This window comes from Balaenoptera borealis (genome assembly GCF_965194805.1).
Source record: "Balaenoptera borealis genome assembly, chromosome: 4".
Lineage (NCBI taxonomy): Eukaryota > Metazoa > Chordata > Mammalia > Artiodactyla > Balaenopteridae > Balaenoptera > Balaenoptera borealis.
The window spans coordinates 69,628,951-69,646,258 of NC_138861.1; the positions used below are offsets into that span (position 1 = coordinate 69,628,951).

The 17,308-nt window shown below is 31.6% G+C and overlaps 1 protein-coding gene across 1 annotated transcript in view; it reads right to left on the minus strand.

Moving 5' to 3' along the window:
- ADGRL3 (adhesion G protein-coupled receptor L3) overlaps positions 1-17,308 on the minus strand; it is a 563,380-nt gene that overhangs the window by 455,960 nt on the left and 90,112 nt on the right. The window contains exon 3 of the mRNA XM_082390059.1: positions 13,408-13,621. Within this exon, the coding sequence (XP_082246185.1) occupies positions 13,408-13,621 (214 nt within the window). The remainder of the gene's footprint in view (positions 1-13,407; positions 13,622-17,308) is intronic.

Genomic DNA, 17,308 nt, shown 5'->3' on the forward strand with positions numbered 1-17,308 from the left:
AGGTCCCAGAACATAAAGAAGTGAAAGCCTCCAACCCTGCCTCCCCAAAAAAAAGCTTTCTGGCTTCAAAGATAAACTTCATGTGCTTTAAGGATTTTCCCAGAACCGGAACTCTTTATACAGAGATCATAAAATTAAAAAAAAAAAAAAATAAGTACAGCAAGACAAACATTTACAAGTGTAAATAAATCCTATCATATTTCTTTGGAATATGAACTTGATGTATTGCTAAAGACATAATGGAGAGTCTTTCTGAGACAGGAATTCTTTAAGCACTTCTCTTTTGACTTACATAGGAAAACAAACATCAAAATCCAGACTGACACCTCTTATTCAACAATAGACGATAATACAGAAACATTTACCTCTAGTCATAATAATAACAACTTTAACATTGTGCTATTATACATGTGAAAAAACATAAACTTTTCTATCCTCATTATGGCCCTTCAAGGCAAGTATATTACTTCTAACTTGCTCAGAGGAGCAATGTGCACCAGGACACATGTCTTGGATTTCAAACCAAAGTCTGCTGCAAAGATTTCAAAGCACATATGCTGAACCTACAAGATGAGGCATACGTGTCCGAGTAGTAAGGGGGTGGTTTCTAAACATCTTCCTAAAGCTAATATAATTCTGGAGCTCCAAGAGACACCTTTTTCTTAAAAAGTCTCTACACCTTTGTTGAATATCTCATTTCCAATTTGTTTCCGCTTATAATTAGGAAATTTTATTTTTGAATTGTGAAGTCTAAGAATTTAAACTGTTTTTCATTTTGCTAATAAATGAAAGACATACTTTTATTTCATAAAACCAAATATGAGTCAATCTGTTTTCCAAATAAACTAGTTTTAAAAATAGATTAGTGAATCTATAAATAAACTTAAAGGCACAGGGTCACATTTAACCTTGGATTAATCATTTTATCTGTTTGAGCATCAGTACCATCAACAGTAAAATAAAGTAAATATACCTGCTCTCTCATCCTAACACAAATAAAAAATATTTTAAAATAAAATAATCAAATAAATGGATGAGAAACATATCCCTCTACTTAATAAACGATAGAAAAAAGAAAATCATCTGAAATCTTGACCCATTAGATAACGATGTAACTATGTGATTCCAGGGCAAATACATTTTTTCTCAAAATTAATCTGCATTCAAGAAATACATATCATAAATGCTCTATACTTATATCTCAGAAGTTATGTTTTCTTTTATTTGTATTGTATACATGTGTCTGTATACACATGTAATGCCAACACTGCTGACATAACAGTTTCAAAGCTGCCACTCTAAGGATACACTGAGTTCATGCCATAACCATCAAGACAACATGTTTTTCAATTGTTTCCCACAAGAAATTGTGGTACAACAGACTAAAAGTATCTGGGGGATAAGATTTATGTTGCAGATCCTTTTTGTCATTTGTTGCTGACCTTTTATAATGCAATTACAGCTATAAAATATGTATTCAATTATATCACATGGATAATTATCTTTTCCTTTACATATAATAATGTAACATTTTAGATACATGTTATGTACCTCACAACTTATTCTGAGACACATTTTTTTCTGTTAATTTGCATAATGAAGCTCATATTCCATTCCAATATCCATGTGGGCTTGTGTTGCTTTTATTAATTTATGTTTTTCCATGTCTTTTGTTGAAAGATTATATAGAATTTTTGTTGTTATAGTTGTAGTATTTTTTTTTATGTCACAGCAGGGAAATGCTATTGGAGGAAATAATTGAATGTAAAGTCATTTGAAAGACTCTAGTTATTGTTTTGTTTTATTTTGTTTTGTTTTTTAAGACCTGAACTTGGAAATAATTCAGAATCTTATCTCCTCAGGCAAGAATGATCTACTTGAATTCCTTGGAAAGGTGAAAGGCCTTTAATGTGACAAATTTTGCAGAGACTAATTTGTAAAAATGGAGTACATTTTTGTGAACCTAATTTCTAAAATACCTTCAGAGAAATAATTCACACTGTCTAGAAGATTGTAAGCAATGAAACTGGTTACAGGTACTTTTACAGCATACTCTAATGGAAAGACAAAAAGTTGTGGTTTGGGGAGAGAAATAAGATAATAAAAAATAGTATCTAAATAAAATTAGAAACATTTAGATATATATCAGAATCACATATATAAATATTCATATATAACAGAAATGCTCAAGGATGTAGCATGTTGTCTGGCCTTGGTGGGCATAATTCTGAAACTAAAACAAAAACTACTATTACTATGAAATAAAAAAGTCAATGCCATTAAATCAGGAGCTAATATTAGACTATTGTCTTTAATAAGATGTTCATATTGGTAGAGGACTCATAAATCTTTCACATAACATTACTATATTGTTACCTTTGAAGGTTTGAACCCATAGCCATTTAATTTCTCTTTTTGTCTTTTATAATACTTTTGAAGTATGTTTTTCTCTTTTTATATGGCAATATTTTTGTAGAATTATATTCTTTTCCTAATATTACTTCCTCAATACACTAACAAGTCCAAGAAACAGTTCCAAATGTTTATTTTCATAAGGTTGATAGTACTAATAGTCATGGGTACTAGCATTTTTGGAAAGATCAAAGTCTTTTTGAGCCAAAGCTCACAAACATATATTTATATACAGAAATAAGCCCATATGCACAAAGAAATATATTTTGCTTTTACCATTTGGTAAACCAAGTTACAAATAAATATGATTTACATATCTTCTTGCAACACACGTGACAAAGTAAATATCTAATTTTACAGAAACTGGTATCAATAAATTCATTTTTTCATATTAACAAATGTTAGAGTAATGGTTATTCCCCAACAACTTGGGAAATACCATTTTTCTTAGAGTTAAACTAATCAGATCACATAATGAGAAACTGAAAATGTATTACGCAGAATGATTTATTAACTATATTTTATTTAGTCATATTCTTAATAATAAAGAAAAAATAAATCAGTTAAAGCTTGTGTCTAATAGAGTATTCATGAAGGCAAATTTACCAATATGTTTTCAGCATAACCTGGCAGAAAATGAAAAATAAAATGGAAAATATCAAATAAGAATAAACTGACCTCTATAATAAAGCAAAGTTGCCATATTGTGGTACAAATAAAGATCCACTTTCATTTTTATAACTATTATCAAAAGCTTTGTGGAGTTTAATGCTGTTTAAAATCTCATTATATAAAACATTAGAAATTTTAATGCACACTGTTACTTACATTCAAGTTTGATTAAAAAAGGCTGGCATGATACATTTTCTCATTTACAAGTATTTCAAAGTACCCACATGATATATTTAGCTTCTCTTATGAGTCCTCACTGTTCTAAAGTTTGCACACTAACTGATACCTATTTTCTTTTATTTCCATACACATATAGAAACTGGTGTATTACTCCCATTATTACCCATAAGTTCACCTTTACTGAAGTATTTCTATAGATAATTGTTTCCCTATAACCTCTAAAATGTTAAAAACAATAACAAAATCTGATTTCATAGTTTTTCTTATGAAAAATTTTATCACAAGTACTTGAGTGATTTTTCTTGAAAACTTATCCTAAGGCAGAAAATAAATGTCATATAATTTAGTAAGTTTCATGCCATGTTTTCATTATTTGTATGTGAATATGACAACAAACCACTTACGGTGTACATATGTGTGTGGGTGAACATGCACACACGCACACACGTGTGTTTTCTTTTCAGGAACAGTGACTGGTTCATACTTGTTTCCTGGGTTAGGCCTTTTATTAAAAATAGATAATTTAGACAGAGCACACCAGCCAAGAGATTGTAGTAGTTATCCTGGATTTTGAAGCTGGATTTCCTAGGTTAAAATTGCAGCTTTGCCATGTAACTGTGTAACTTTGGGATGTTAATCAAACTCTCTGTGCTTTAGTTCCCCCATCAGTAAAGTACGGATAACAATAGTATCCATTTCATAGGAGTGAACAAAGAATTAAATGAGTTAATTCATATAAAGTACTTAGAACACTGCCTGGCTCATACAAAGTTCTCAATAAATATTGCTTTATATACGGTTATAGCTGGAATATTTAGTAATACAATTGGCTCTGTTCTATCAATGCATGTTTTTCCAAGAAACATGACATCATACAAAACATTTTATAAACATAATTGATTCAAATAAAAAAGGGGTTGAGAGGCTGGAGAGTTTCAGATTCACAATAATTTAATCATTTCTATCAAAAACTTCAATAATAAAAATCTATGTATGGCTGTAATTGAACATTAATCAAACCTGAGACAAACCAATCCAATATTTGGTTGAATGTTTCCATGAGATGGAATGAGTTTCTTTTCTCACCATCATAATCATAATCAGGAGCACTGTTCTTAACTAATCTTAACATTTTATCATTTCATCATCCTTGCTACAATAAACAAAACCCCAAATAAGGCAGTAGGACATTCGCTTAAAATAAATTCTTCAGCAAGTTAATTTCTATGTGCTTTAATTACTTATTTGTATAATGGAAGTGATAACAATATGTATCTCTTAGTGTTATTGAGAGGAATAAATGAGATAATGAAAGGTAAATTCATTACCAGAGTTTACGGCAAATAAAAAGCACACAATAAATGTTAACAGGTATTATTATTATCAATAACAACTGAATATACTTTCTATTTATTCAAGCACATAATATCCTAAATATTAAGGATATTTTCCTAAAGATGAAACTAAATGGCTACACTGATCAATTTTGTAACGTTGGTTTTATTAAAACCCTTCTCTTGTTTGACCAACAGATGGAATTATATAAAATGTGGATGGATTTGACTGTCTGACTTGCTTTTTCTGATGTACTAAAAAAGGGAAAAGACCTTTCCTTGTGACAAAAATTATTCTTAGTGTATGACTAGTTATCAGAGAAATGCAAATCAAAACCACAATGAGGTACCACCTCATACCTGTCAGACTGGCTATCATCAAAAAGTCTACAGATAATAACTCTACTATACTGTTAGTAAGAATGTAAATTGGGCAGACACTATGAAAAACAGTATGGTGTTTCCTTAAAAAACTAAAAATAGAGCTACCATATGTATGACCCAGCATTCCCACTCCTGGGCATATATCCAGAAAAAAATCCTCTAATTTGAAAAGATACTTGTACCCCAATGTTCATAGCAGCACTATTTACAAAAGCCAAGACATAGAAGCAACTTAAGTGTCCATCACCAGATGAATGGGTAAAGAAGATATGGTATGTAAACACAATGGAATATAACTTAGTCATAAAAAAGAATGAAATATTACTATTTGCAGCAATTAGTATGAGGTTATCATACTGAGGGAAGTCAGATGAAGATAAATATTATATCACTTATATCTGGAATCTAAAAAAATAGTACAAATGATTCTATATACAAAACAGAAACAGACTCACAGAATTAGAACTCAAACTTATGGTTACAAGGGGAAAGGGGGGGATAAATTAGGAGTATGGGATTAACAGATACAACCTACTCTACATAAAATAGATGAGCAACAAGGATTTACTGTATAACACAGGGAACAATATTTGATATAATAACTTACAGTAGAAAAATAATCGGAAAAAAAAATATATATATATAACTGAATCACTTTGCTATACACCTAAAACTAACACAATATTGTAAATTAACTACACTCCAATTTAAAAAAAGAGAAAAAAAAGTATTCTTAGTGTCTTAGAAGAAGAAAAAAGAGCACAGTAAAAAAATCACAGGCTTTGTGCCCAAAGAGAGCAGGTATGTTTGCACCATCATACAGTAAGTTAAGTAATTGCAGGTAAATTTCTTAACTCTGTGTAACTTAGCCTCCTCATCAGTAAAACAAAAACTGAAAGACAAAGTCCTTCAAAAGCCACTGCCCCAATATCCTCAGCAATCTTTAAAATCATTGTAATGATAGAGAAACTGAGGTATTTATTCTGAATATCTGCTACATATCACTGTAAATTATTTTCCTCCAGAGTCCAGTGACATCCCATTAATCAGTGACAGAATTTATGTTCATAATCTGCTTAGTTCTTTTCCATTTGCATTTAAGCTATACTCAAGATAATTGCTTCAGTGTTTTTATCCTATATTCTCTAATTTTCAGAAACTACTTATGTTTCTTCTCTTGGTAATATCTTCTAAACACTTCACACAAGATGTCAAGTTCTACACAGTGACCACAGAGTATAAAATTTCTAAAAAGCTAGAGGTGGGAAAACGATTATGATTATCATTTACTATGAATGAAAAAAAGTGATTCTTATGTTTTATAAATCTATGAGAAACAGGGCAAATTCCAGGTAAATCTGTCATTCTCATTCTACCTGTATTTCTAGGTTCTTTCTAGGTTTGTTTTGTTTAGTTTGTTTGCCAATGCATTTACTAATGGCTACAAGCATTGGAATTACCATTAATACTGCTAAATTAAAAAGAACTCAGAAAATTTAAAGAATGCCTGGAAACAAAGAGTGCCCAAAACTTCTTAAACTCTGTCTTTACAAGGTTGACTCTTTTTAAAAAAGAAAATTGACATCAACAATACATTAAATTGAAAAATATTTTTCCCAGTATACATACTTATAAATTTAGTTCTTCCAACATATGTGTGTTTAGAATAATATCATGGCAGAGCTCTTCCTCCCCTCCTACAAAATCATACACTTAACCTGTGCAGTACTTTTTATTTAAAAATTAGCTATTCTAAGTTTCTACTGTTTCAATCATTTCATTTTTAATTTAAGGAGGTTTTCATAATTTTATGAAAATTATGAGTGTCTGAACAGAAAATTATGTTAGTAATTTTCAGGCAATGAGTCTAATTCTCATTTGATTCTGTATTAGCAGGGGCTACTCTATAACATGCAGATATTCTTCCCTTCAAAAATAATTCACTCATAGAAAATGTCTAGATGATTTTAAAGCAAATAGAATGAGTATTATGCAATGTAAAAACAATGAAAACAAAACATAAATCACTAATTTTCAGCCAATAAGTAGAAATGAAAAAATAGTTGTGTTTGATGAATCATCGATTTTCCTAAGTTTTTGTCTCATGACCTTTTTAATTCTCAAAATAATTAAGATTCTCTAAGACTATCAGTTTATACGAGATATAGCTATCAATATTTATCATATTAGAAATTAAGATAACTGAGATATTTTTAAAAGTACACTGTTGCTACTGCCTTGATCCCTGCTAAGATGCCCACAGTTACCTACCACTGCTTTTGCACCATCGGTGCCTATGTCAAATACAATGAAAATGACAAATTTTATGTCAGAATTTTTATGAAAATAGTTTGGACCCTGTGGAATCCCAAGAAAGGACTCAGGGATTCCACGTTTCCATGAACAGTGCTTAGAAAATGGCTGCACAAAGGGTTAATACTCCCCAAGACCTGTAAGAGACAGCCAACACAACTCCCTTTAACTTTTATCCTAAGCTATCCTGAAATACTTGAATCATTAACTAACTTTTTGAATTTCAAACTACACATACATAACATACAATTTCATTCAAAATTAAGTTAATATTAGTAAAGATTACTAGGAAGCATTTTAGTAGAATATTATCAAATATGTATTCTCAGAATCAAAATGGGACAAAATATTAGAGAAGAGATAAATGCCTTCCAGATAGAAACTTTCCAGTTTCTTCTTATTCTCTACATTTGGGCTTTGGGAATGGGAGTTTTCTTCCTTCCTTCCTTCATTTCCTTCCCTCCTTTTTTTCCTTCTGTTTCTATGCCTATCTGTTCTTTTGTTCATTTTACTGCATTAGATTATGGATTCAATGGAAAAGTCCCTGATATGCGGGATTGTTTTTGATCTGTTATAATTCATAAGAGAAATACAAGACATGATGTAATTAATCTGTCCAGGAAGCAAAGGAGAATACTCAAATTGAAAACCTCATGTCTATATACACAGTTATTGCAGAACATTTATTCAGCAATGTACATACAAAAACTGCCACTGGCGTTTCTTCTTCTAGCATTATTGAAAGAGTTCTTAACTTCACCAGGATTAAACACAACAAAAACAAAGGCCTTTTTGTATACTGTAAAATCCCCTGCAGTGATACTGATATAAACTGAAACATAACTTTTCCAGAAAGGTGAGAAACAATTCTCCCTCCCCTGCCTCTTTTTCTTTTTTTTTTTTTTTTCGCATGTTCTTGATGTGACTATGACATGTGAAAATGTAATATTGCTAAAATGGTGCTGGAAGATTAAAAGTAAAACTTAAATCACTCATTTAATCAGAAAAAAATTACTCCTACTTTATACATTTAACATCTCTCCTTGATAGAAAACTCTAAAGAGGGTACTTTTTAAATGTGTAGATTCATGATCTTTGATTCTAACATAATTCAAAAGGCAAGCAACATATTTATGTCCATGCCTCCAGGAATAACTGCTAGTATTTCTTTGATAACATCCCCACTGAAACACCCACTAAATCTAACTTGACTTCAAATATTCAGGTTTTAGCTTAAAAAGTAATGCATGAAGGATGGACACAAAGACAGAAAATAGACTAGTCATTGCATGGGGTGGAGAAGGAGATGGGGATTAACAACAATGGGTGTGAAGAATCTTACTGTGGTGATGTAAATGATCTAAAACTGACTTATGGTGATGATTGTTATTACTTGGTAAATTTACTTAAAAAAAAAAATCATTGTACACTCGAAATGGGTGAATTTGATATATAAAAATGCTTCAATATAGTTATATTTAAAACTGAATACACTGAATGACAGAAGCTAGACACCAAAAAGCATATACTATATGAATCCATTTATTTAAATTACAAAATGAGCAAAACTAATTTAAGATGATGGAAGTCCCAATAGCAGCAATTCTTGGTTGAGGGGAGTATGGCTGGTACAAAGCACAAGGTGGGGTGTCTGAGGTACCCTTAACGTTCTGTCTTCACTTGGTTGTTGTTAGATAAGCTTGGTTTGTGAAAATTCACTGAGTTGTACACTTATCATGTGTGCAATTTTCAGTATATATATTATACCTCAATAAATCACTGTACTTCATATACATATATACATGCTTGTTCAAAATTCCTTTTCAACTAAAAAAATATGGGCAACTCTATGCAGATTAAGGCTGTTATGCCATATGTTTAAAATATTTGTCATAAAAAGCTGGCATGAAGATATCATTACATATGATATTCAAACTTCCCACATTTAGATGGAATCTATGTCCAATTTATAAGAAGGACTCCATTCGGAGCTTTTTTTTTTTTAATTAAATTTATTTATTTATTTATTTATTTATGGCTGTGTTGGGTCTTCGTTTCTGTGCAAGGGCTTTCTCTAGTTGCGGCAAGCGGGGGCCACTCTTCATCGCGGTGCGCGGGCCTCTCACTATCGCGGCCTCTCTTGTTGCGGAGCACAGGCTCCAGACGCGCAGGCTCAGTAGTTGTGGCTCACGGGCCCAGTTGCTCCGTGGCATGTGGGATCTTCCCAGACCAAGGCTCGAACCCGTGTCCCCTGCATTGGCAGGCAGATTCTCAACCACTGCGCCACCAGGGAAGCCCCCCATTCGGAGCTTTTAATGACAAGGGAATAGCATCCAAGCTAGTCTATCATCGAATTGTCAAGGTGTACTGGGTCTATAGGGGTGGATGATGGTGGAGGGCTGGCTTCAGGCACGTTTGGAAGAGGGCCTAGAGAGAGTAAGCTGTGCACAGCAGACACCAATAAGCTTGTGAAGCCATGACAGAAAAGGATGGGTGAAGGGTTACTGAAGAGAAGCTGTTTCCCACGATCTTTTTTGGCGTTCATCCACTTATATATCTAATATCACTTTGGTCTCTTCCGGTTCCACTAACGCTGCAATCCTTCAAGGACGAGCCTAACACTTTCTCTTCAGTGAATACTCCCTAATATCATCTAGGTAAAAGAGTATTCCTTCTTGTTTTGAATTCTTCAATAAATGTAACTGAGATGAAAATAAATTACTGAACAAATGATATAGCTATTTGTTTATTATTGGCCAAAAAACTACAGTTTTGTGGACAGGAACCATGCCAGAATTATTTAACCACCAAACTGCAGAGTAGTTGTCATAGTGAACTGCATATCATGGACTTTCAGGTATTGGTGGAATTAATAAATGCAAGTTTTATCAACTATACTTCAATAAAAAAAATTGAAGAGAAAAAAATGCAAGTATTTCCATTAATAGCTGAAGAAAGCATAAACACCTCAGCTGCATTAAAAATGTAAAATTTCTGTAGTTATCAGTTGCCAACAGTCATTTTCACATTTATATTCAAAAGCTATATGTACTATCTTTTTAAACTTTTAAGTATATAAATATAAAGTAAAAAGAAACAAAAATGACTCAGAACATAAAGTTAAGAAAGTTTTTAAATGGCATGACAAAAGTGGACAGTGTATTTCTAAATTTATACATATATTTGATTTGATTTGAAATATATATATTTGGTTTGATTTGAAATATATATATATATACATATATTTGATTATTACATATTAAAAGTTAGTTTTAGGTAAGATAAACAGAAACTCTGCCCTCTAGAAGCCTACAATTTACTTTACACAAGGAAACTGTCTAAAATATGATACTACACATTTATTGTTTGGATGCAAAAATGATGGATGTAGATGATAACAGGTGAGTGGCCTCAGAAGTTCTGAGAAGCATAAATAAATGTGTTCTAGTAGTATAACGAAAAAGTCTTCTGGTAGTAGAATGAAAAAAGTAAAGCACAGAACACTCAGAGAAACTGGGGACAGAATGGCATGAGAACACACTTAGATTTGAGAACACCAGGCTCAATCTGAAAGGCAGTGAGGAAACTGACTTCTCTAGAGCAAATATCAGATTGCATAGTTCTACTGGGGAAAAAAAATGTGGAAATCACATGTCATAACCTTTTTGATTCAAGTCCCCAATTTTTCACACCTAACATGTTAGTATACAGTTTTATTTATGCATTCATTCAACGTGTATTCAAACATCTGCATGAATAACATTTCATGTCTGTCCTTGCCTGTGACATCTGTCTAGTTTATGAGGCTGAAGTAAGTTAGGAAGCGTTTTTAACAAGGTTATGCAAAGACACACAAATAATTTTTTGAGTTTAGTGATAATCCTCCCATGTAGAGACATGCTTAAAAATTTTAGACTGACATAATGTCTTTCTAGAAGTTTAAATGAAAGAAAACACAATAATCTAAAACACCTTTTAGAAAAGATTTTTTCTACTATTATTTTAATTCAAACACATTATTTAAACTGTTGACATCATAATTAATATGATGTGCCCATATCATAATTAGTAATTATGAACATTATTTAACATGCTATCATTGGCGTGACAGTGAGAGTTCATTATAAAGCAGCTTAAGTGGACGTGATCATCCCATACCTTGGTAGCTTACAAAATGGGACCAGATTTCTTCTCTCCATTTATTTTGGACAAGTGTAAATGTAGTACATTTAATGGTCTAAATACAAGCAACAAACTTGCCTCCATGGAGAATCAACCACAGCTATTTTAACTGACAATTCTTAGTTGAGAACCCCCCAGGAAGGCTTCTACAAATGATTTACTCAGGGTGCTTAAAGCGATTTTACTCTGCAGATTTGCCACTTTACATATGCATCCCATATAATTCAGTAGCTCCAGAGGATCCATTGTAACTGTTTTGCAATAATTATAAGATTAAGGGCTTATTTTGGGAGCCATTAATAATATCAATGAAAGGATTAAGACAATTTTGGTGAAAATCATATAGAGATCAAAGAGCTAGTGAAGTTAATGCTTCTGCTACATTTTAAATGAAAACCTAATCACAGAAAAGCAGAAAATCCTCCTCAACCCACTTCCCGAGTGGATTCTGAAGAATCCTGTGTTTGGTTTTCTGACAACAAATAAAATAACAATTTAGTCATGGTGCCCATTCCATACTACTTATGGAATAACCACTCCTGAAAGATGATTGTAACACCTACAGGCAACGAAATGATTAGATTTCTTTTAGGTATAACATCAGAGAATTTAGCCATAGTTGGAGGTATGTCAATATATAACAACAAGAGACAACAAGAAGAACCAAATGCAACCAAACTTATATCAAATGGAATCGCTAATTTTAAAATTTTATTTCTCATTAACACTCACCTTAGCATGAGCCAGCATTTTAGAAATAGACTAATAAAAGCTCTCAGATTTGCCCAGAGACCACTATCCTTCAAGTATACCTCAGATGCTCTGATCATCAAAATCCTGGCATGTGATAATTTCTTTGAATAATTTATACGACAGAAATTTATAAAAATATTGACTATCAATGTAGATATCAGAATTTTAAGTATCAAGAAGGTTAAAAATAAGGCAGGCTTTCTTAAGTACAAGAAAGATAATCCTTAAAATCCACTGTATTTGCTTTTATAATTCAATTTATTTTTACATATGCTTGATTTCCCCCATATTTTAAGAAGTCCTTAAACAAAAGAAAGAAATGCCTAAATAGAAATCCTAATGAAAAACAAATTTACTAAGTAAATCATTTATTGATTAAGTTTTTAAAAATTACTTTGTGAGCAAGTAGTCAGAAAGTATGAAGGCTTATCGTAAATGAATGACTCTGTCACTGATTTCTGAGAAATCATAATAATAGTGAACAAATACTTGAGATATATTTAATATTTAACTAATTTATCAAGAAATTTTAATATAAACTTTCTATACTATAGATTCTAATTGACCAGTCTCTTTAGAATTGAAGATTTTCTTTTACTTATCCAGTGATATGCTATGGTACTTTATATTATTTTACTATGGTAATATTTCAGATAGTTTAAATGTATTAAATAAATTAATTTATATATTAGATATCAAAGTAACATTTTTTATTGTTTTCCAAGGCCAAATAATCATTAATCAATAGTCTTTATTATATTTTGATTAATAGTTATAAAATTGCCTCTGAATTTAAATTTTACTCTTTTTCCCACACTAATGGAAATCATTGTTAGCGGTAAAATAATTTTTCTGTAATTTCTGGAGAAAATTACATAATTCTGTTTATGAAAACTGAAAAATAAATTTAGTTTCTCAACTAATGAACTCAGTTCTAGAGAACACAGAATAGAACACATGAAACAAAAAATAATCTAATACATTCTAATATTTTCCAAATGCCATTTGCAATTTCTAGCACTAGCATTTTAGTGATATGGGGAATAGTTTGATATTGAAAAAGTAGTTCAAAGTATCCTAAAGTACACAATTTTGTGTGTACCTATGCTCAATATGTCACACAGATGCATGTTGAGAGTTTATATTAAATGCACAAAGAATATTAGAAATATCATACCTTTGAGACATAATCTTATAGGCATCAGGCAGATAGCATCGTATATTCTCCATCTGAGCAGGGTCAGAGTCACAAATTTTGTCATCAGTCCTCCCATAGTTGGCACTTTCAATCATGATGACATCTGTTCCTGGACAGCGGAGCTCTATGGGGTAGCTCTCACAGGAGAGCTCTCTGCGGACCACAGCCATCGGAATTGGGGCACGGCTGAAAGCTACCAGGAGGAGGAAGAAAAATAAGTCATCTTTGTTACATAGAAAGGAAAAGTACCCATTTCTCACATACTAATATAAAGGAATAAAGCAGTTACAATTCATAATTTTAACTAAAAGTAGACTATCTCTCACTTCAGTAACTTGACAGAATTTTTAACAATCTAGCTATAACAATTATTTCTTAGAAATCTTATCTCACAGGTATTTTTCTTATAAATGGAACAAAGCACTCTGGATTTTCTAAAACACTGGCTGATATGTGAGGTAAAGACTATACAGAAATATCATACAGTTTGTAAAACAAGATTCTCAGATTAACCTCAGGAATACTGTGTGTATTTGTTTTGTTTTTTAATAGAAACCATGAACAACAACAACAAAAAACGTACTGCTCTTGAGTTTATATATACTTATTTAAATAATCTATTTCAATTTTGAAACAGTTTCATTGTTTCAGGTAATGACATAATCAGTATATTTTTTGAGTTAATTATAGAAATAGTGAATGTTCTTTAAGAAAATAGAGATTTGTAAGGAGACAAATTAAATTTTCCTTCAGCTCCCTTCCCACACCTTTCCCCCAATGTCAAGAGGTAAGCAGGTAACAATGTGGTGACTTTTCTATTAGAACTGTCTACAGAAAAAAAACAAACATTGTATATTTCTTCCCATCCCTCTTTTAATTTTACTTAAGTAACTTTTAATCGGGTAGTATCACACTACACACATTGTTTCATATCTTGATTTATTTTACTTATTAATTTAACAATATATGGTGGAAATCTTTTCATTCCTATGTTGTATCCCTCATTTTTAATGGCTACATTACATATACATATAAAACATTATTTAATTGGTCTTACGTTAATGGGCACTTAGAAATGATTGACATGTATACACTGATGTGTATAAAATGGATGACTAAAAAGAACCTGTGTATAAAAAAATAAATTAAATTCAAAAATTCAAAAAAAAAGAAATGTCCCAGTGTTTTTGTGTCATAATACTGCAAGAAGTATAAACCTACCTGTGTACCTTGGCTATAATATTTTAGAAAAAATATAACTATCCAAATATATTTTATGGTATATGTTAATAAATGAAAATGATGAAGGCATAAATATATTTGAAATTTGGCAAATATCAACAACTAGATGTCCAAAAAGCTTAATACAAATGTACACTTACACCAGCAGTACTTTCCTCTTCAAAACTACGCATTACCAATTCCTTTATATTTTGCCAATGTGATAGACAAAGAATGATATAACATCCTTAATTTTCACCACTTTATACAATTAAATATATTTCCATATGTTTCTTGACCCTTCATCTTTTTTTTTATTATACATTGTTATTGTAAAAGTTCTTTGGATAGAAGAAAATTGAAAAGTTGTCCTTTATACTTGTGGCAAATATGTTTTTCTAGTTTGTTGTTTGGTTTCATATGTTTGCTGAACATAGATATTTCATTTTTATACAGCAAACTGTCTATATTTTCACGTCAGATTTAACAGTTTCACAATCCAAGACTGAATATAATCAGTACATTATTGGAAGACAGTCAAATGTTTAATTGTAAAAACTCAACAAGTCTTCTTTTAAAAGCACATAAATGAAATTCTTAAATTCTTTACCAACCAGCTAGTAAGTTGATTTTCACATAAGAGAATTAATTATAGAGATGAATACATGACAGCTATAAATTTGCATTGATAGTTGATTAACTCACTAATGTTGACACATACATAAAAATGTATTTAAATAAATACATTCACCTTTTTTTATGGCTTTTTTAGTAAGCATGAAATGTGGAAAGCAAAGGAGGGAGGAGAGAAGCAAGAAAGTGTAAAAAGAGTGGGAATAGGGAAAAAGAGGTTTTATTACTATAAATATTTTCACTTGAAACTCTACAGAAAATATTGATTTGGTTTATGAAACCATACCTATTATTTCAAAATAGAAAATGACATTAGTTTCCACCCCGTTTCTATACCATTTTGGAAAAACTATACATGTACCGAAGACCCCACGCATAACTGCCGAATAGGTCACTCAAGCTGCACTGCACAGTTAATTCCATTCTGGTTGTCATTCAACATCCTTCTTGTTTTGTCCTCAATCCCCCTCAAACACAGACAGACAGATACACACATGCAAACACACACACATGAATCTAGCACATCCACAGAACTGATCAAAGAGAGTTAACACAGAGATTGGTGGTAATAATTTTTTTTAATAAATTTATTTTATTTATTTTATTTTTGGCTGCATTGGGTCTTCGTTGCTGCAAGCGGGTTTTCTCTAGTTGTGGTGAGCGGGGACTACTCTTCGTTGTAGTGCACAGGCTTCTCATTGCGGTGGCTTCTCTTGTTGAAGGGCACGGGCTTTAGAGCGCAGGCTCAGTAGTTGTGGCGCACAGGCATAGTTGCTCCGCAGCATGTGGGATCTTCTCGGACCAGGGTTCGAACCCATGTCCCCTGCATTGGCAGGTAGATTCTTAACCACTGCGCCACCAGGGAAGCCCAGTAACAATATTTTTAAAGTTTGTTCTTGAGTCAACATTTTGACAGGGTAGTCTCACAATAGACACTGAATTTCTGAAATGTGTGTTTCTATGGTTCCTAAAATATATGTATTTATCTATCATTTAGAAATTAGATGGCTGTTTAAACATGAAGTCCTTTTTAATACTCAGATTCTATTTTAATGGAAAAAGACATTTTCATTACTGTATATAGCATTTTAAGTAATAAAATCATTGAACAATAAAAATGTTCCAATTTGGGAATCCAGTTTCACAATTTCAATCAGTTTAAATAGAATAACAGAAATTTTTTGCTTACTTTTTTTATAAAATGTTCTTGAAATCAGAATTTTTCAGAATGTTTTACAGTAAACTTTTGAGCATTTGCTGAGACAATTTTTTTCTTAACTTTGGTATAGTCATTTTTAAAAAATCACATTGAAACTGCTTCCAAACATTGAGTTGATCTTGCTATATTTTGTTACCCTAACCAATTAAGTCATATTGTTAAAAAACAAGTTAATTTAACAAAGAAACAAAAATAAGCAAATAATAAAGTCAAAGCATTGTTTGACTAAGTGGACAATTTGGTTGATTAAACTCATCAGTCAACTTTGCTAAAACGCGTACCCAGACATAGCTTTAATCTGGGTCTTAACTGTCAAAAACATGATTTAGAACCAGACAGTGGCAAAGTCAACTAAAACGTGGAGGGCAAATTTCCCATGTATCTCTTTTGAGCCTATAAGGATTATTCAAAAGCTATAGATATGGAAATTTTTACAGGGTACCAGGGTTGATTTGTGGATGCTTTCTTCCATTTAACATATAATTGCATTAGTATCAGTAACTCAGTGATAAATTGCATTCCTGAATAATGGATGCTTTGTTTAAAGGAGTGTATTACTGGAAACTATTCTATAACATTATCTAATTAGCTACTTAAATTATTTTAATTACATTGCTAAATGCTTTAATCAGCAACTAAAGTCCAATGGAAAAATATGCTTACGTTAAAAGATTTTTGTTGTTGTTGTTTTGTCTTTCTTACCATTCAGTTATCATGCTAACAATGGAGAGACTTTGGTTACCAGAGAAAAAACTAAGACACGGAAAATGTCAACAATTCAATGCAAGTTAGCCAGTGAAACAGTCT